The following is a 21,380-nucleotide window of genomic DNA, read 5'->3' as shown; positions in this document are numbered from 1 at the left end:
TTTGTCGACCGACGTCAACACTGCCATGCTCCAGCTCCCAGTTGCAAAGAAGCTCCTGTACCCACGTGTTGAGCCATACCCAAATGCCATGATCACACTCAGTCGTCCGGTAATTCTCACAAAAAGTCCTAGTTGTTGAAATCACTATTTAACTTTGCCATGCTGATCCAAATCTTTTGACAAGGCACAGAAATAATGCCACAAATCCAGCCCCTCCCCCATGCACCGGCTACGGAGGCTGAGTCTGGGTCCACTCAACGCCTCCCAGAATTGGCCAGAGTGACACCGCCCAGCTGTATGACTTTGATGAGGCCATGTCACTTTTATTTAGGAGGGACAACCCCTCTGTAGCACAGTCGCCCCCTACAGGTTTGGCAGGTGCCTCCACTAAATTCCCACTAGTGAGTTTGCCTTGAGGCCCTAGTCAGGTCTTTTGGATCTGTTGCTGGATTCAGATCTGCTCGGGTTGTGAGGCCATAACCATATCTGGAGCCTGTCCCAGTGGTCCATTTCCCGGGGCTGTCAAAACCCTTCACCCTAAGCTGATAGGCCCTGTAAGGAATACAATTGGTGTGCATCTGAGGATCCTTATTGTGATCCAGACTTCATGGAAAGCCCAAGGATAGCTGATATACGGAACTGGTGGATGGCAGTGGTCTGACACCTCCCCAGACACTGGCCTTGTCTCTCCTTCTAGTGTGGATATGGAGGAATTGGCTTCATTTGCCATGGTGGGGAGGAGGACAGCTGAGATCCTGTACGTTACTCTGTCATCGGTGGCGGTCACGACGAACGTCTTAACCAAGGTGCTTTAGCCAGGAGTCCCTCTCACAGAACCTTTCCTTCCTTTTATTGAAACCCTCACAGATGTCCTGCTTTGGCATGGGCCAAACCATGCATAGGCGCTCCTATGCACAGGACAATTGCCACCACCACTGTCCCGCTCCTGGGACCCAGCCATTCTTACCCAGCACCCCACCCCCGAGAGCCTATTCATCCAGGCCTCCAGGTCCAAAGTCAGCCCAGACGCATTCCCGAAACACCACCGGATAGAGAATTCAAGAGGCTCGATACCTTTGGCAAGAGGATGTTCTCTTCCAACCAGCCTTGCACTGTGGTCAGCAAGCACTGTGTGCCTCTTGTGCAACCAAGTCCCAAACTGTGTGGGAATACCGGGCCAAGTGCTGCCCATGGTGTTGGAGGAGGCCCGAGTCATCCTGTTGCAGGCTATCACGGATAACAATGATACAATAAAGTTCACTATCTGCTGCGGACTGCATACAACTGACTCAGTATGTAGAGCAATTGCTTCATCAGTGGCTCTCTGTTGCCACGCCTGGTTGAAGCCTACTGCCTTTTCGGGGTTTTAACAGGCATCCCTTATGGACATGCGCATTAATAGCACTTTACTTTTGGTGATAACGCAGAATCAAGCACTTTGAGGACAGCATAGCCACTGCTCAGTCACAGGAACTCTCTATGGCCCTGCTTCAGCCCCACCCTGCCTTTTCGTCCCTTTCAGTGTCTACCAACTGTGTCTATTCCCGGCCAGCCCACACAGCCAACAGGCTCCCCAATCCTTTTGTTTCCATGGACGTAGTTCCCACACTCCCCATGGTACCCAAGGCCAACGATCTGCCCATTCCACCAACTCCCAGCCTCCAAACTCCTCTCTCCATTATGGGAAAGTGGTCAGTGGCAGGATTTAGCACCACCTACCACGTAGCCCGTAACCTTGTACAAATGGGTGCTCCAAATAGTTCAGCAGAATTACACCCTCCCTTTCACAGAAACCCCAACGACTATGCCACCATCCTCTGACCGACTGATGGAAGACTACCTCTCCCTGCTGCATCAGGAAGTGCAGTCTCTTTTGACCAAAGAGGGTCCAGTCATCAGCAGTAGATTGTGATTACAGATTCCGCTACTTTCTGGTGCCAAAGAAGGATGGAGGCCTACCCCCTATTCTAGACCTGCACACTTACAACTACTTCCTGAAATAAGAGCAGTTCAAAATGCTCACGTTGGCTCAGGTCTTGTCTGCCTTGGACCATGGAAAATGGATTGTAGCGTTGGACTTGTGGGTTGCTTGTTTCCATATATCCATCCTGCTGGGCCCCAGACACTGCCTGCAGTTCACTGTGGGCCATGAGCACTTTAAGTTCGCTGTGCTTCCCTTTGGCCTTAACAGCGCCTCTTTTAGATGTTCATGAAGGTGATGGCGGTGGTTGCAGTCCATCTGCAAAAGTCAGGAGTTCCAGTCTTCCCCTACCTTGATGACTGGCTGTTGAAGGCGTAGCTGCCCCAGGCAGTTGTCAACCCCCTCCAGACTATGACGGACTTCCTGCATTTTCTGGTTTGCATTATCAACGTGCCAAAGTCACAACTAACTCTTAGGCGCACCCTTTCATTGGAGCTTTTTGGACACACTGCAGTTTCAAGCCAGTCCTCTGGAGTAGAGAGTCCAAGATATTCAGACTATGATTCCAATGTTTCAGCTGATATCCTGGATTTCAGTAAGATTGACTCTGAGGCTGCTGGGCTTCCCGCATCCGTCTAGTTCAACATGCCCGCTCACATATGCCTGCTCTGCAGTGGAACCTGAAGTCCCAGTGGGCACAGCATATGGGGAATCTCTCAAACCTGGTCCAGATATCGGCGGGAACTGCAAAAGATCTGCAGTGGTGGCTGAAGAAATGCAATTTGATCATCGGTAGGCTGCTCTCCCTTCCCCACCAGATCTGACTATGGTTACAGATGCGTCACTCCTGAGTGGAGACAGCCATCTGGCTGAGGTGGCGATCAGAGGACGTTGGTCTCTGGAGGACTCTACATAAACCTTTTGGAGTTGAGTGATTTGTTTGGCCTTGAAAGCCTTTCTTCCTTTCATCAAAGCAAGGCTGATTCAGGTGATCATAAACAACACCACCGCTACGTGGTATTGCAATAAGCGGGGTGCTGTGGGGTCGTGGATCCGATGTCAAGAGCCCATGTGTCTCTTGACATGGCTGGAACGAGAGTTCATGAAACATCTAGTGGGCCTTGAATGTCTGAGTGGATGAACTCAGCCACTGATGCTTTGCGGATCACAAAGGGTGTCTCCTTCCAGAGGTGGTGCAAGGTGTCTTCCGTGACTGGGGAGAACCTTGGTTAGATTAGTTCGCCACCACTGAGAATGCGGAATAACAGGAACCTGCCCCTGAACCTTATCACGCTCTGCCTTCATGCATGGAGATTGAACGGCAGCAGCTGACAGACTTAGACCTTCCTGTAGAAGCCTGCAAAGTCATTGTGGCAGCTAGGCGACCCTCAACTAAGACTTTAAATGCCTGCCATTGGAACAGGTTTGTGGCCTGGTACACCACCAAACATGATGATTCTCTCTGCACTTTTTTCAGAAGTGTTGTTTGTTTTATCATTAGCAGCAAGGCTTTGCTTTGGGCCCAGTTAAAGGTTATCTTTCGGCCATATCGACTTTCTTGTGGTGTCCGGATCAGTGCTTCTTGTTCAAGTCACCTATTATGACTTGTTTCCTGCAAGGACTTCACGTTTCTTGCAACATTCTCCATTGTACCCCAATATGAACTCAATTTGCTTTAAACGTTTTTGATGTGCTCTATGCATAGTTGCCTAACCATCAAAATACAGAGCTACAAATGTCAGTGTAGATGATCAAATTTAGAGCCCTTTAAGCAAGCACTGATCAGTGCTTGAAAAAAATACCCTCTCATTGAGGAAGGCTTGGTGAAACCAGAGAGATTATTTTCTTTCTGGAAAACAGTGTTGAATGTTTGGAACATCTCACCATGAGCTTGGAAGTACTTTAAGCAATGAACACGAAGATGGTAAAACAAAGCAGTTGGAGCCAAGTTTTCTTTGTCGGTGTTTGCTAAACAACAGAGTGGTGAAGATGTTCAGAGACCCCACCACAACCATGATTCTGCCAATCCCTTAGTCCATATTTGAGCTTTACACATTTGCTCTGTAGAGCTTAGGAATTAAGATGCACCGTACCGATGAAGCCCATGTAGGCGGAAACCGGTCTGGGCTTGGGTATTTTCCTCTCTGGAGGAGGTCCTACCTGGCAGTTCAGGCTGGATGGTCCCTCCAGGAGCTGGACCATGACTGCTTTGCTTTATACTTGTCTCTATTTATAGTGGCATAGTGAACAAAAAACAAATGCACTGAAAAGCGGCCCAAGCGATCAACAATAGCAGAGGTTTTTTATGCATTATGTTATTGTAAGTTGAGCTTCAGCAGACGTCTCGTGTCTATAAGGATTTACATTTGTGAATGTCTCCTTGCATGATACACCAGCGCTGCTTCGGGTATCATCATTGCAGATATGTAACTGCTGCTTTGTGAATAAAGGCAATCAGAAATAGATGTCTTGTGGAAGTAGAAAGGGTGGATTGTCAGTGTATTGTCAAATTGTAACAGTAAGACCAGGATATATCATATTTCTCAAAATGTAATGTCAATGTCCTTTTGTTTTCATTTAGTACATGCCATGTTATTATTAAGATAAAATAAATAGAATAATTTGGATTATAAAAGTAGTTGTGCTCTTTGCCAAATACTATTCTTAAACAATTTTGCTGAGGAGGAGTTTACCAAGATGGCCGTTTTTTTATGGATCGGTAAGCTATTCCTCAGAGATATGCAGGAGTTCACACTGGAACTTCCCATGTGTAGATTTCGTCAGTATTTAGCAACAAAATGCACGTTCTTTGAATACCAAAACGTCTTATGTGTATTTGTGGCTGTACTACAAGTGCACTACTTCATGTGTTTGTCTAGGGGCCTCCTGTTTTATACATGTCATTGTGAGTAGACTTAAACTAAAGCGCAGCTCTTGCATGTCATTTACTTTAAACATTGCACTAGTTATTCTAGTAGTGACATATACAAACTATTTGCTTTTTAGTTAAAAAATAAAACGTTTGACAACTTACTATAGTTGAATATTTGTAAGTGACTCTTTAGTAATACTGTTAAGATACTATGATATGTTAATTCATTTTTGTATAATTTACCCACAATCTGTTTAGGGGCACCCCCATTCCCACCAGAATCTTTTGATCGAATTCTTCTCGATGCTCCTTGCAGTGGTCTAGGACAAAGACCAAACATGGCTTGTGCATGGACACTAAGGGAAGTTACATCATATCCACCGTTACAGCGCAAACTTTTTACTGTGGTATGTATTTTGTCACATTAAATCAATTACCAGGATAAAATGTGCTATGCACAAACTCTCTTGCTTCTTATCAGAGGGGAACGTTTTGAGCAATGTGCAAATAAATTATAGCCCTCCTAGTCTGCAATTAGTTGTAGAGGACGAATACGGTGATGAAAATGATAAAGTTTGGTAAAGGTGGAGCCCCACAACATCTTAGACAAAGGTTTTTTAGGAAAATTCTCCGGATAGTAATCTGCAAGCTGCTGTTCTTTGACATGCCAAACTATGATAGGTTCTGCTAAGATGGTGATGTCCCTTGCATTCTATACAGTCATGTTCACCTGCCCGGAATTCTCAACTTCATGTATCTGTTACACTGGTTTCTGATTTAGGGCCCTTGCACATTATTCGAGTGTGCTCACAGAGAACTAGACCAGAGCCTTGAATGAAGCCTGGTTGTGTTCTGTGGTCTGGAGATGTGCACTGAGCGTCCCCTCACTTTCAGGCAGTGGGCCACTGTTCGTATTGTGGGTTTAGCACATAGATAGGATGTCCTATTTTTATTTTTTGTGAATTTCGATGATGTGTTTTCTCAGTATTTTTCAGACCTTTTCAAAATAGTGTCTATTCACTTGCCTAATCTCCAAAATAGACAAAATGCAGTAAGTACAAAAGTACGGCAGTAGTGTCATCAAATTGGTTGAGTGGACTTATTACCTCTTGCACTCACTCTCAGTACGATTTCTTACTAGACTATCGATGGATTTAAAAAGTCAGAGTTCTATATTCAAATGCTTTAATAAACAAAATTCCAGGGTATGGTCATCTCCTCCTTACTCTGCATTATGACCTCATAGGGTTGTCCAACCTTATCTTGTGATACCTTTACCATTTTGAATTATAGCGGACTATTTTGTAGCCGTGCACTCTAAGGCACCTGTAATGATATGCCTTAAGCATACTTGCCACTGCTTTTCTGCACTGTTTGCCTGACTGCATGAAGGTGGTTCTGCTGTTGTGCGGACATAGCTGCAAATTGTCCCCATGAGAAATGTTTCACTTTAAGTCGGGCATGACCTTTTAGCAGACATTGAATTGTCTTCTGGGATGTGAAATTTTGCAGTTAGCATTATAAGTATATGCTCAAAAACCCGCAGCAGTAAAGTGAAGTTGGGTAAACAGTCAGTTTAAGTAAAAAGCCTCTTTTTGGATGGTCACCCTCGGGTATTTTGACTGATCCTGCTGGGTTTTTTACTCTTAGAGTGCACTGAGGCCTGCTAATCAGACATCCGTGCCTGTGCCCTGTCCCTAAAGTGTATGATGATTTGGCTGTTCCCACTTGGAAAATGCTAGTTTACTTGTAAGTCTCTAGTATATGGTCCCTGGTACACAGGATATGTAAGTTGGAGGGGTATCCCAGGGGTTGCAGCAACGGTTGTGCCACCCTGGATACTCATAATTTGAGGTTTGCTAGGCCTGGCTCCCAGATTTTCTCTATCCTCTTTTGCTTAAGTTTCTTAAAAACATTTTGCTACTTTGCGATCCTGCGATCTCAGAGCCAAATTATTGACTAGCGTGTGTATAGCCAATGCTGTTGCTTCCCTTTTAATGTTACTTAACATAATGGCGGACACTGCAGTAAAATTGACAATCAGTTTCATCCCCAAAAGGAGGGCAGAGGCTGCCCATACTCAATTTTGTTCTGTTTAAGCACCTCTGACAAAATAGCTAATAAGGGGGTTCCATGAGTTCTAGTATATACTGCAGGTAAGACTGTTCCCCAAGTGTAGCAATCTTTCACAGGGAGAGCCATCCCCATTGGCAAGCATATGGTAAGAATTCTATGTTTTTCCCGTAGTTCCATATGGGAAAACACTGCTTCAAGCTGACTTGTTTTTGTGTGCAATCCAGAACGCAATCTCTACCTGTCTGATGGGAATTTTAACCTTGACAGCATTGATGGTCTAGGGACTAATGCCTGGTGTAGACAATTGTGATGTGCAGCTTGATCAGTCTTCACAGGATTGACTGTCATTGTGTGCATGACCAACTGGGTAAGACATTCATATATGTCAACTAGACCAGCATATAGTCTTCGTAACTGTGCTGCTGTCATATTAGCTACTTTTGAGTGTACTGTGTAACTCGCTAAGACTGTCCATGTTGCTTGCTCATTGCTAAGGGCAACAGGTCTGCCTTCTGTATTTTGTGGTAGGGCTCCTACAAACCAATTTCTGTGTTTATTAATGGTATCTCCAGTTGTTCATAAGCTGTATATTTATTTGGAACGTCAGCTGAAGTGTAAATTCAGTTGTCTGCTGCTGGGAATGGAACCCATGAATAGACTCTCTCTGTCCCAAATGCTTTGTGAGCCTCAACTGCGAAGGTAACATCCCCACCTGTAAGTGTGAGATCATGTTGTAGCAGCTTCTTAGTAACCACATATCTGCTGTTCTCAGGTATGTTAATGTACTTCTTGGTCAGCCATAAGATGTGGAATTCAGAGCGGGTACCACTATGGGTCATCCTTGGAAACGTTCAACTTTGAACTATCTACAGCCAATACATGGGGGTTTACTTACTTAACTGAAGAGGATATGTTCCCTAACACCAAGGACATCGCCTGTTAGTAGATGAATAGGGGTCTTCGGTAATACAAAATAAACCTATTCAAGCAATCCATTAAATAAGAGCCCAACCTAAAAAGTTGGCGGCGCCATGTCGTATGGCTAGTACCTCTCCAGTAAAGCTGTGCGTTTGTTGGACAACATAGACGTCAGGATTGTGCCGGATTGATTTCGAGGACATTCTCAGGATATGTTGGCCTATAGTCCTGCTTGCCCACCATGAACCATCTGCACCCCTAACCTTACAGGGTAACAAATGTGTGTTCAATCTCAGAACATAACAACCCGGATCCCCTAAGGAAATCGCAGTAACAGATCTAGAATCTGTTTGTTTGGACTCTCATGCATACCAAAAGAAATACACAAGAAGCAAGGCATTTTTTATATTTATTGAAGCAATTATGCATTAAGAGAATAGTGAAAAAGATGAACAATTCCACCATTGTGCTAAAACAGGCAATCATTCAGGTGTCTTGTAAAGCGCGACTACTCACCTGAGGGGGGTGTATATATGTTGTGTATATATGCAGTGAATATATGTTGGCATATGACTACTGTGTATAGTGTACTCCTACCTAGGGCTCCCTAGTGTAGTCTTTTCTAGGGTGGGTGATCAGCCAAAGCCCTGCCAGGTGATCTAACTCCCTATTACCTACGGGAAAGTGTCATCAGGCTTTCCGGATTGGTGTAGAGCTGGACATCCCGTGTGTTGGTAAACAGGAATCAGCTGACCTGGAATTCCGGCATGCTCGACCAGCAGGATGCCGAAGGCCATCAGTCCCAGCAGCGTCGGAGTCGACCTCCCTGAAATCCAGGACCAATGCTGAAAGATTAGAACTACAGCCTGAATGTCCTGAACTCTCTTTCCCTCGAGAAAGGCACAAAACTAAACAATGTCCTGAATGGATCCATTGAAGAGGAGCCTAGGGAAGTGAGTCAGGTGTGCCATCTGCACATTGATGGTGAACCCTAAAGATGACAAGAGGTTCAGCGTCATCGGGAGATGGTTGACAACTGCCAGCAGCTAGATTCATTAGATCCTGCCTCCCATCTGGTGGAGTCTACAACTGCATTAGCACATGGAGTTCCTGTCCTGACGTTTGCCAGGCGGCTACCTGGGTGTCCCGCCATACGTTCACGAGTTCAAATTCATGCCTTAATCAAACCTATATGTGGGACTGTTTCTCCTGTCTTCTCAACAACCGCAAATGATCACTAGCGACTGTGCCAAAACAGAAGCAGTGCATCCGTGTCTGCCGGGCAGAAAATATAGTCTATGTTGCCGGTAGCCCAGCACCTCCCAAAAACGGGAGAATTATCAGTGCTCTGAGAGGGAAGCCAAGCGGCTGCCTGAAGAACTAATCCACCGCTTGTGGCAAGAGAGTGTAAACATTGAACTGTGAAAGAATGAGCTAAAACATGTTAGAGGGGAGATTTATACGTGAGGCATAATCACAATTATACCATTTAACGAAAGGGGGAGGTTCCTCCTAGACTAAAAGGAAAGACAAGGGTGACATAGAGGATAGAGGCGCAGCCTGCATACAAATACCTAGGATACTAAATTGTGATTTAAATTAGTGTTTGGTATTCTGATGTAGTGTGCATTAAAGTACTTTTCTGTCTTGAAATTCAAGCACTGGGTTGGATATTTCGTTTACTGCACTGCTGTGTAATTGTTGAGCTCTGAGCACTCAACCACACCTTCGCCAGAAGGTTTTGCCACAGCCGCAATCAGGCTGATCCAGTTGCATGATTTGCACATTGTCCAGGCAACATTCAGAGCATCTTACTTTGATCTGTTGGACTAGATTGCTTTGTAGTGTGTCCTAGAGGGCAACATAACTAAATAAAGGTCAAATAAAAGAGAAGTTATTTAGTTACAATTAGTTATCTTTCTGTAACCATGATACATTCCTTATATTCACTCTAACCTTTCTCTGCTCCTGCTGGTTGTAAATTGTAATCTGTTCAAGAAAAATCTGAGATTGCTCCATTAAGAGATGACATTCAGAATCTCCAACTGTGTCATATTGAATTGTTCAAAGGAAACAATATAATACTGCTAACATGTGTGTAGAACTAACATTTTACTCATGTGGGCATTTCTGAGATTTTCAGTCCCTGTTTTTTAATGCAGTTATGTCTTACAACTTAAGAATGATAAGCTGTTAGTGGGAAAATTTGCAGATAATTACTACTATTTATGACTGAACAATTTTTTAGCTTTTCAGTCAATGTACTTTCATACATTGGTGTCTTAGCCTTGGTCGCAGCTATTAACAATTTTAACATTTGTCAAAATAAATGTATTCAGTTCTAGTTTAGATTGCATTTTGAATATGGTTATTAAAAAATAAATTAAAGTTGTATCATGTTTTTAAGTATTTTATTGTACATTTACAACAGTTTCTTCTTTTAGGCAGTGAAGTTGTTAAAGCCAGGTGGTACATTGGTGTACAGCACATGCACTATAACACTTGCTGAAAATGAGGAACAAGTTGCCTGGGCCCTTTCTAATTTTCCATGCCTCCAACTTCAGTCGCAGGTGAGAACAGGGAGTAGAATGATGGTACCTGTACAGCTTGCTTAACCCTGTTACTTTTAGAAAGTTTAAGAGAGTTCACCTTTTGAAAAGCCTTCTGAAGGAGTAACACAGTTGTGGGTTTCCTAATAAGTTTTAATTACTACTTTTTAGGGGAGAGTGTTTTATACAGGGATGTAATTTGAAATGGATTCTTGTTAGAAATGCAGCGTGTTCCTTATCATTATGTTTTTTGCAATTTGGTGGCACCTAATCTGCCATGAATTTATAGTTGGGTTTTGGAAAATGAGCAAGTTATTATTTAGGAAGCTAAAATATGTTTGTATACACTACAACAAGCGTGTCAAATTGTAATATTTAGTAGGAGACACAATGAGATCTTCATCAAAAGGCACCCACAGCAGAGGTAACTGGTATTTTCCAATAGGTGCAAGAAAGAGAGCAAGAAAATTCCCAGTACATAGTCCCTTTTAGAAAGCAATATGTGTGCATTTACAGAACATTGAGACCCACATGCCCTTGAAACTGAGCCCAATTTAACCCAATCCCTCCGTTCTGTGGTACCCTCAAGAACTGTCGGAAATCTAGTAAGCCATAGTCTAATGAGGGAAACAAATGTCTAAAATCCTAACTCGAAGAAAACTTCACACTAAAAGTCCTGTTGTGTGGAAATATCATCGGCATATACATAACTGCCTAGTATTTATTCCATTACCTAAGTCATCAACAAGAAGCAGTGCCAACTCCAATGTCATAGACCACCCGCCAACTACGATCTTCCAATCAAGCCCTAGCCGTAATTCCGCGCATCAACAGATCCACCATGGGAGGAAGATCCTTCTCCTACCTAGCGGCCAAAACCTGGAATTCTCTCCCCACTCACCTCCGACTCACACAGAACCACCTCTCCTTCAGAAAGCAACTAAAAACCTGGCTATTCGATAAGTAATTCACCTACCCTCCCTCAAGCGCCTTGAGACCCTCTGGGTGAGTAGTGCGCTATACAAATTTCTGAACTTGAACTTGAACTAGTTCTACTCTATCACCAACTTTTACACCATCTCTCTCCTCCAGCAAATGTAACAACACAAATCAAGTCATGACTGATACAACTAAATCATGCAGTGTATCAGTAGGATGAAACAGACGACCACCATCCCTCGCGAATCATCACACTACACGGCAAACTAAATACACTCAATCCTCTGCACTTTGATGTCTCTAATGTGCTGAAATTGCTGAAAGCCAGAACCTTTGGATAAATCTTCCTTCCATCTAGAGTAGTGTCGTTCTTCTGAAATCTCTCACATCCATTTTCAATATAATCAGTGTCTTGTTCACACAAGTTATCTTCTATGTGCAATTGTCAAGGACAACAGCAACACCTGCTTTCTTTTAGAACAGTCTCAAGCCTTCAGCAATTGTCAGTCACTGTTGAATTTCCTCTCAGTGCACATTGTCAACAGAGTGTTTGTAATAATGTGCCTGCTAGCAGCAAGCATCAACTTGTCTAGGTGGAAAGCTCCACAGCCCAGTAGTTACAATGATAAGTGCAGTACCCAATAAGGATTCTTTCTTTCTCCTTGAATCTTCAGGTTATGCATAGAGTCTCTGTGACAACTCCTGAACATTTGTGGCATAAAAATTTACCAACACACAGATGAAATATAACTGCACCTGGAAATCTTTAGAACCAGTTATAAGATACACAGAGAGTACCTCAGCCTTGTATGGGTTTACGTCAGGTGCCTCTATGAAACCGAGCCACATCAAGAAAGAATTCATACTCCTTGCCAGTAAGGGAAGTGAAAGCAAATCTAGGCCTGTGAACAGTTACCCCATATGACCCTGGATATATTTCTTTCTCCAATTATGCCAAAAGCTGAGTTCATCGTTGACTTAATCTAAGTCAAGGCCTACTTCATTTATGTAGACTTGCCTATCCAGTGTCTGTCTTAAACGGAATCCTACCAATAATTCATTCTCATCACTAACCTGGCCAAGCAAGTCCAGATTAATCATTGTCATTATAATAGGACGTTTCTTTTCCCAACTACCACCAAAGCAAAATCACTAGGCTTTATCAAGGACCTGTCCCCTAAGATCCAGATCACCAAGAAAACACAGACTGCCTTATAACGACCATCATTCATCTGAAAAAATAACCTATGTCTCTGCAAGCATCTCCAATGCCCACCTAATGACTAGTGTCATGTCTTCTGCCACTTGACACTCCTCAAAAGCCGATTAACCTATCATTTCACCCCGACTTTGCAGAAGCTTAAAGTGTAAGTTGTTCCATAACGTATCAGCTACATGTCTGCTTGACCTCACCCCAGCACACGCTATCCTCTCCTGAAGGACATATAAAAGTAAAGCGGAGAAAGGATCTTACGGAAGAATGTTTAGCAAATGTTGTGTTCAGAAAGGAGTTGTGAAAGGCATATCAAGTTTTCTACATAGAGTTGTCAGCCTTAAAATGTACATGCTGTTTCACTGGAAGCCAGTATCTTGCTAGGGACACAAAATCAGATTTTTTCAAATTGGCCCTTTCCTGGTGGCAAAGTTTTGAATTTGCTGGAATGTGACCTGGGTGCTTTCAGGAAGGCCCAGGTGAATATAGCTACAAGAGGCTTTCTTCAAGAGTCCGCCGTCGAGATGACTTTGGCATGCCTAATTTGAGATATAAATTTAGATATGATTTTCCCAGCTAGTACAGAGTATGAAAGCACAAGGAGGAGACCCCACTGACCTTCATCTTGAAAATCTTGAAAAACAGATCTTCCTCCAGTAAAATACCAGAATATCTAACCTTACAGGGATATAAAGGAAAATAATCAAAGATTGGCATTGTTCTCCTCCAGGGAGGAAAGACACTGGCAACCACACCCACAGTAATCAATTAACACTACTAGAACAGGGGTACAGGGCAAAAAATGACTGCACTCGTCCAATGTTTTGTGGTCTAGTTATTTTTGTGGGTGCCAGAAACCTGAAGCCACATACCCCTAGGCTTCCAAGGGCAATGCCCAAAGCTACTTTTACAATGAAACACAATGGTTCAACACCCCACACAATACACAGTAACAATGATAATCAAATCAATAACATGAGGGAATCAATTCAGTAAGTCTTAAAGTTTTCTTTCTTGCTTTTATTCAAAGTCTTCATACAAAGCGTAGCCAACGCGTTTCGTCCGAAGGACTTCTTCAGGGCGAAAGATATTAGAAATATGTCATCAGCTTTTTGTTCAGAGACTTTTATTTTGGTCGGAACTTCAAATATTTAGTGGCAATAGTAGCCTTTTTATAAAAGAAACTAGTCAATTTCTTCACAGTAGATGTTCTTTTAAATAGGTAAATTATCAGAACGGTGCCATTACGGTGCCATTATTCATCGAGTTTGTAGTTCTCGAACTACAAACTCGATGCCGTGACCGAGGGAGAACGAATATGCTGTAAATATCCAAGGTGATCACAGATACCACAAGAATGAGTTGTGAATTATGGCACCGTTCTGATAATTTACCTATTTAAAAGAACATCTACTGTGAAGAAATTGACTAGTTTCTTTTATAAAAAGGCTACTATTGCCACTAAATATTTGAAGTTCTGACCAAAATAAAAGTCTCTGAACAAAAAGCTGATGACATATTTCTAATATCTTTCGCCCTGAAGATGTCCTTCGGATGAAACGCGTTGGCTATGCTATGTATGAAGACTTTGAATAAAAGCAAGAAAGCAAACTTTAACTTTAAGACTTACTGAATTGATTCCCTCATGTTATTGATTTGATTATCATTGTTACTGTGTATTGTGTGGGGTGCTACACCCACAGTAATCACCTGCTGAAGCGTGGTTGATAGGACAATGTGATATACTGTGTGAAGCACGGTGGGAAAACCAGCAGGATCACACCCCCTTATCAAGTATGTTTCAAACAAAACAACCATGGCACAGCCAACACTGTCTCCGTACATCATGCTGGACAAAACCACTGCTGCCTAGAATCCAGTTTAGAGTCCTTCTGGTAGGATGAGACCTGCCTGGCAAAAGTTCTTCCAGGGCGTTGTGTAGGAAAGGTAAGAGAGTGGTGGGACAGTAATTGGGTAGTGAGCTGTTCTCTTTAGTAAAACGGCGCAGTTTGAAAGCATACAGCTCAGGGATATACATTGCATGTCACACGTAACCACACTTAAAACATCAATATAGTCTTAAAAAAGTAAAATAGCGGTTCTATAAAGTAATAACATTTAAAATAATTGCATGGATTAATGGTCCAAGTTGTATTATCAGAATTTTGGTCATCCCCACTAAAACCTTATGTCTTGGCCCAGGGGTGTTGGGGGCCAGCACATATTGTCACATTTATTTATGTATTTATTTATTTATTTCCTCCCTGTTGTCTAGTGGGCCTTCTGCTCCTGGTGAGTTGTTCAGATGGGTAGATTGGGGGTTCACACCCTAATCCTTAAAGACTGTCTGGGACTTTGGGTGGTATGATAACCCTGATGCAGGATGCGCTGGCATCACTCTATTCCTTTTTTCCTGAAAATCTTTCCTTGTAACCAAAGCAGGCTTTTATTCTCCAGAGCCAGTCCTTGCTCAGGATTGGATGGCTTTTGTCTCAGTTTCTTTTCTTACTCTTATTTTTTCCTTCCTCCCTTTCTGTGGCTGACCTGCTCGCAGCAGCTGTTTATTTTGCCGATAGATCACCACTTACAGCTCCAGGTGCTTCCATTCTCTGATTGTCATTAAAAACAAAGCTTTAGGGTGCAGGTAAAGGTTTTAACTTAAAACACATCATAGGGAAATGCTTATGGTATCAGCATCCCAGTTTGCTTGGATGTGAACTCCTTGTCCAATGGGTTGTGCTGTGCAAGATGGGCTACACTGTGTGGGGGAAGTGACGTCCATAGCATCCAAGGGTTAAATCATTGATTCTCATGTCTAATGTATAGATTCATAATCCACTGTGACGGCTCATACAAAAAAAGACTTGCAGCCTTAATGATACTTTATGGTAGAAATATTGAAATCTAGAACTCATTTGATTTTACAGTCTTATTTTTTTGCAGCTGCTACCAGTACATTACTTTACTCTTAACAACTAAGCAGAGAAAGTATTTGTATGGTCTAACAATGGCATGCCAGGGGATAGAACATGGGAAAAGGAATGGAGGAGAGGAGATTAAGGTGGCAAGAAAAGCAGTTTTTCTGCAGACCACTATTTACGAAGTGTTGGTGAAAAGGAGAGTTTTCAAGCTGTCTTGGAAGGGAATTAGGTCCGGCTGTTGTCTTAGATTTGTTTTAGGAGAGGTCCGTAAGCTTGTCGCTGCTGTGAACGTTCTGTTTTGTGCCCTTCTTGTTTTGAATCTGAAAAGTTTTACTAAAAGACAATTCTTTCTTCTAGAAATTCAGAATCCTCCATAGTCTGAGGATGTTTGAGCAGTTGGCCTTCTATGACCTATGGCTTTAAATGTGATAGATCGTATTTGGAATTATATTCTGGCTGGTGGGAGCAACCTGAGGTCGTGTGGAACTGGCGTAATATGACCAAATGTATTTTTTTTCAATGACTAGTCTTGCGGGCTCATGAAAAACTGGCTACCTGGTGGCCAGTGGAGGCCCCGGCTAGGATTGCCTTGTCTCAGTCAATTCTGAAGATGATCATAGCATGTGCTCCTGTTTTTAGCTGATTGTGTGATAAAATGTTCAAGTTGCCCATAAGAAATAAACATACTTGTATGACATTGCAGTATCAGGCGGTGCTAAATTTAGACATCATGTAACACTGATCACATGTTATGCTTTTTTGGGGGGGTCTTTACCAATCATGTTCTGTACTCTTCTGCTTTTAACAGGAGCCACATATTGGAGGAAAAGGCATGAAAGGGGCTGGGTTGCCAGATGACCAGTTGCAGCTGCTACAAAGGTTTCACCCATCAAGTGCATCTTTACAGGGCACGGACAGCCATTCTCTGAGTTCTTCCGCCACAGATGACTTTGATTGCTTAGTGAACAAGGACAGTATAGGATTTTTTATTGCCAAATTTATTAAAAGGTGAGGACTGTCGTCATTCTGGTGCAAGATTAGAATACTCACCTCTCTGAAGGAAGTTCGGAATCTTCCAAGCAGCCGTAATTGCTGCCGTGGAGTTGTCAAGACAACAGAACTGCGACACGGTTGTCATAGCAGCAGACAATCTGCCAGTTGATTAACTTATATCAAGAGACCACAGGTTAAGGAACATCATGATGCAGGTGTGGTGTCTTGGTTGACGAAACTCGCCTTTTTGCAGAGCATATAAATAAAACAATATTTTAGTCCTTGGTTTCAGAGCCCGAAAATAAACATGTGACTGTGTTCTTGCTCCATTTCATTTAAACGTTTCTTCGCACTTTCTTCACATTTACACACATTTTATGCTTCAGCGTTTTACTTTTGCATAATTCTAGAAAAGTTATTCTTGTGATTTTTTTTTTAATGAATCTCAAGCAGCAAAAATGTGATTTTACTTTTAATGCTGACGAGGTCTGCATCCAAATATTTTTCCAATGTCCTGGCATCTCCTGCCACAGTCTTTCTTGTACAGAGATATCTGAACTGCCACCAAACAGAAAGCAAAGCTTACAATTTTGACGTCTTTTTCCATTTTTATCAAATTTCTTCTACTTTTTACACCACCACCCGTGGGACATATCTGTAAGTAATGCCATGTGGTTTGGGGATGGTAAGCATTGCTGCTCGTTTAGCAGGATTGGACCAACTTGCAGCCTACTGTTTGTGGAGCTTAGAGGTGGACTGCTAGGACAGTGACACTCTCAGCAGATTATTATGATGATGATGAATAGGACTCAATTCCACAGTCAGCACAAGAGCAAATCTGGCAGGGCTTTTTCCCCCAGCTCAACCACTCCGAGCAGAATCTGACTCTTTCTACTTCATTCCAAACGTCCATTCTAAGGGGCAGGTAAGAACAATCTAGAGAGAAGAAAAACAAACACACACAGATGCAACACGCGGGCAACGAGGCAGACATATAGAGACAGAGAAACCGGTAAAGAACGAGAGAGAGGAGAACAAGGAAATAAGGCTGGTAGAAAGAGAGGCAGAGAAGGAAAAGGAGAATTTCAGAGACAAACAGCAAGTGGGAGAAAGTGAGAAAATAAGAGTGAGGGAAACAGTTCTGTTGTTGGACCTGTGGAGGCGGTCATCAGCTGTTAATGGGAGGGGGGTGTCCTTTTTACCATTTGCTGCATATATGGAGAATTCCATTACAACTTTTATTGGGATGACTTGGGCATGTGTGGACAGGCTATACGTGTTACTGAGAAGCAGCACTTAAATAGCTCTGGCTGGGTCTCCTGGTGCTGATCTTAAAACATCCTAGCCAAGCAGGTTAGTTGTCAGCTTTTTCTTGAAGACAGCCAATGAGAAAGAGAGACGGATATTCACTAGTAGTGAACAAATTCCAGATGACAGGATATGCTGGACATGTGGGCGATATTGTTGGGAATGTGGAGGGTTGCTATACCTTACTTGATATGTCAAAGCTAGCCATGCATATTACTGGGCAGGTCGATGTGCATGGTGGCTGAACATTGATGTTGTGCAACATGAATCCTTCTCTGGATTCACAACTGTTTAACACCAGAGGCCACAAGCGAGGATAAAAGTTGAGAAGTGGACCCATCTCTATACCGACGGGGACCCGTTAGACCAGGAAAACATGGCTGGAGAATGCACATGGGTGAGGCAGCAGGAAAGTTGGAGTATACCCCTTCATTAGTTGAGCACCAGCAGTGTGGGCCATTGAATGTCGCAGTAGTGTATAATAGTGTTATAATATATTTTGTGAATGCTCTACTTATCGTGACCCCATTGCTATGAGGTCACAGAAAATTCTGAATCAGCATAAATGGCAAGGAGCATATTATTATATAATCAATTTTGCTCTATTTACAGCAATATAACACTTGTGAAAGACATATTCTATCATTAAATGTTGAGGATTAAATATCCAATCATATTCATCAGGAGTCTTGTGCGTAAGTTTCAATCCACTTTATTGAAGTTTTATTCATTGTAACAATACCAGCTCAGCCCAGCCAATGTGTTTCGTCCTTGTGGACTTCATAAGGGTTGGGTTATTAGTGGAATCGTAATGTAGGACCAAAAAAGAAGAAATGTCCAGTAAGCACCATATCCAGGAATGTTCAAAATAGTAAGTTGTAAGGTGGTCTAAATCCCCTTGTTCAGTCAAGTCAACTTCCCATAATAAGAATAAGAGCGCCTGTGTATATACCCCATTTAAAGTCTGCTCCCACAAACCTGCTACAAGAAGTGTGCACAGAAGGATCCAAGCAGTCATCCTAAGTTTAAGCAAAGCAGGCTACAGCACTACAATAGATCTAAAGTACTTACACATCCCAATAAATTAGGGTCAGTTAGTATATCGGATGCCGCTCGCAGCAGTTGGACATTGCTGTTCGTGCAGGAAGGGTCTCCCTGGACTTGTTCGTGATCGGAGGTGTGCTGCCTAATTTACCGGGGCTGTGACCAGCACGACGATTGCGGGACTGCGAGGACCAGGAATCATAGCGCTCACACACCACACCTAGTGCCTCTTCCCCCATTCTGCTCGCCCGCCTGCATTTCTTAAACTGCTAGCGGCCCGCTCGCAGCAGTTGGACATTGCTGTTCGTGCAGGAAGGGTCTCCCTGGACTTGTTCGTGATCGGAGGTGTGCTGCCTAATTTACCGGGGCTGTGACCAGCACGACGATTGCGGGACTGCGAGGACCAGGAATCATAGTGCTCACACACCTAGTGCCTCTTCCCTCATTCTGCGCGCCTATTTGCTGTATATATTTACGCCCCTCCTACGCAACGCGGGACGCGCGCGGTCGTGCCCGAAAGAGACTGGACTGGGCTCACTCCCTTGGTACTTCGTCCTGAGGAACTTGTTGTATCTATCAATCGTTTAGTAAGTCCTGGTTGTAATAGATCGCCTGTTATGTCTACACGTGGTGGCAGGAATAAAAATGTGGTAGGGGGATCTCTTTTAACTGGAACACTGGATAATTTTATAACGAGGGCCAACTGTGATAGATCAGGGAATTACATTGATGGAATGCAGGGTCTCACAAGATTTAGCTATGGCAAAAAGATCATCCATAGGCTATCTTGCGAACGCCCGTACACCCGAAAATTCACATAGAAGTAATATCATAGAAATTCAGGCACAGGTATATCGTTCCCCCACCCCAAAAGATCAGTCTGACATTCAATCGATTACTGATCTAAAGTTGTCGCAAACAACAGAGGACAATATAGACGTTATTGGGAGGGAGGACTCAGAAATAGTAAAAATGCAACTACGTGAGAGGAAGGAGGGAGCAAAACCTAAAAGAAAAAGGGTAAATACAACTATAGGGGAAGGAAGAAAAGCAAAAGTAGCTAAGGGCATGAGTAGCATGGTCACACCCCAACAGCAGAAAGACACTGTGGTACTGGATATTCCCGACCCACTGGCCATACAGTCTGAAGGACTAGCACCTGTGGTGAGGTTAGAAACCATGGAAATAGGAGACGAGACTGCTGACACATTGTTGATAAAAATTGGGGCTTTGCCAAAGCTTCCATCGCCCCGCTGGAAAATAGGCTTTAAAGAATTGAACAAAAACTTTCCAGTCTAGAAGTAAACTCTAAGGGTTGGAATGAGGCGATGAAAGGAAAAAAATACCACAAGGCCCAACAATAAAAACAACTAATTTAGTGGTACAAAAGTCGAGCAACACATCGACTCCTGCCCAAACAGCGAATCATACTGTCACTAACTCAGTAGTACCGACCCCCTCGGTTAAATCGCCTTCTGGAGGTAAATCTACAGAGGGGGTTAAACAAATTGGCAAAAATCCAGATAGTGTACTTAGAGGGGATATAACGATCGGTGTACCGCTGAGAAAGCATATTGTAAACCTACCTCCCGAAGCAAGCCCATACGTGGTTATATTAACAGGAGTACCAGAGTTAAGAACTCCTAAGGAGGAATCCTTTGCGACTTTGAAAAACAAAGTGTCTCAGTGGTTAAATACCCATCGGCCTTTGCCGCCCCACATTACTAGCAGAATACTAATGGTGCGCAGAGCACCTTGGGTGGGTACAACTACTAAAACAATTCCGGGAGACTGCGTATTGGTCAGTTTTAATGACACACGCCCGGTGGAGCACATATGTAATTGGACTAACTGGAGCAACCCAAGTGCGCAATCACCCATAGAAGTTCGACCTCTAGCATACTTTTACACACGTAATATTCAATTGAGCTATGAGGACGAATGGACAAGTGTTACACGGTTTAATAGGGGCAGGGCACCAGGCCAGGATTATAGACAGGAGGCCATATGGAGAGGTGTTCACGTAGATAATCGTTTTAGCTGCCTAGAAATGGTGGATTGACATCAGAGCTCCAAAAAGCCCACAGGACCCAAAAGGGGTATCACGAAAGTTTACTAGCCAAATCCTTCAAACAGATTAACCCCCTAAACTATAGTACAGAAATGGAATTGACGAGGGAGAATGTACCATCAATTGAGGGAATTATACGTCAGAGGGGATTCTGTTCAAGGAGGGCCCAGTTAAATCCCTTGCCCAGATCCAAATCCGATGCACAGGATTACGGGAGGTCGTTAGATCTTAGGGAAACTGAAACGCTTTCAGTAGCTACTTCCCCAGTTTTAACTAAGCAAGTTGCCTTCACTAAGCTGAAGGACGATAATGACTCCATTACCTTTCTGTCATGGAACATAGCGGGTTTATCCAGTAAATTAAAGGTACTAGGGTGTGTGTCCTACATAGAACAATTTACTATTATCTGTTTCCAAGAATGCTGGGACAGGGAGGAGACTTATTTAAATGGCTTTCGTACCTTCTTTTCACCTGCTAAGCTTTCAAAGAGGGGCAGAAATGCGGGGGGCTTATGCATTTATATTGCGAATACTGCAAACATCACGGTTAAAAAGA

At 43.1% G+C, this 21,380-nt stretch overlaps 1 protein-coding gene across 1 annotated transcript in view; it reads left to right on the top strand.

Moving 5' to 3' along the window:
• NSUN6 (NOP2/Sun RNA methyltransferase 6) overlaps window positions 1-16,736 on the top strand; it is a 149,427-nt gene extending 132,691 nt beyond the window's left edge. Inside the window, exons 9-11 of the mRNA XM_078663744.1 lie at window positions 5,052-5,200; window positions 10,232-10,357; window positions 16,218-16,736. Coding sequence (XP_078519870.1) covers window positions 5,052-5,200; window positions 10,232-10,357; window positions 16,218-16,421 — 479 coding nt within the window. The 3' untranslated portion in view covers window positions 16,422-16,736. The remainder of the gene's footprint in view (window positions 1-5,051; window positions 5,201-10,231; window positions 10,358-16,217) is intronic.
• Window positions 16,737-21,380: the final 4,644 nt, after the last annotated feature.

This window comes from Lissotriton helveticus, chromosome 10 (genome assembly GCF_964261635.1).
Source record: "Lissotriton helveticus chromosome 10, aLisHel1.1, whole genome shotgun sequence".
Lineage (NCBI taxonomy): Eukaryota > Metazoa > Chordata > Amphibia > Caudata > Salamandridae > Lissotriton > Lissotriton helveticus.
The sequence above is the reverse complement of the archived record's forward strand: the minus strand, read 5'-3'. Positions and strand labels throughout refer to the sequence as shown.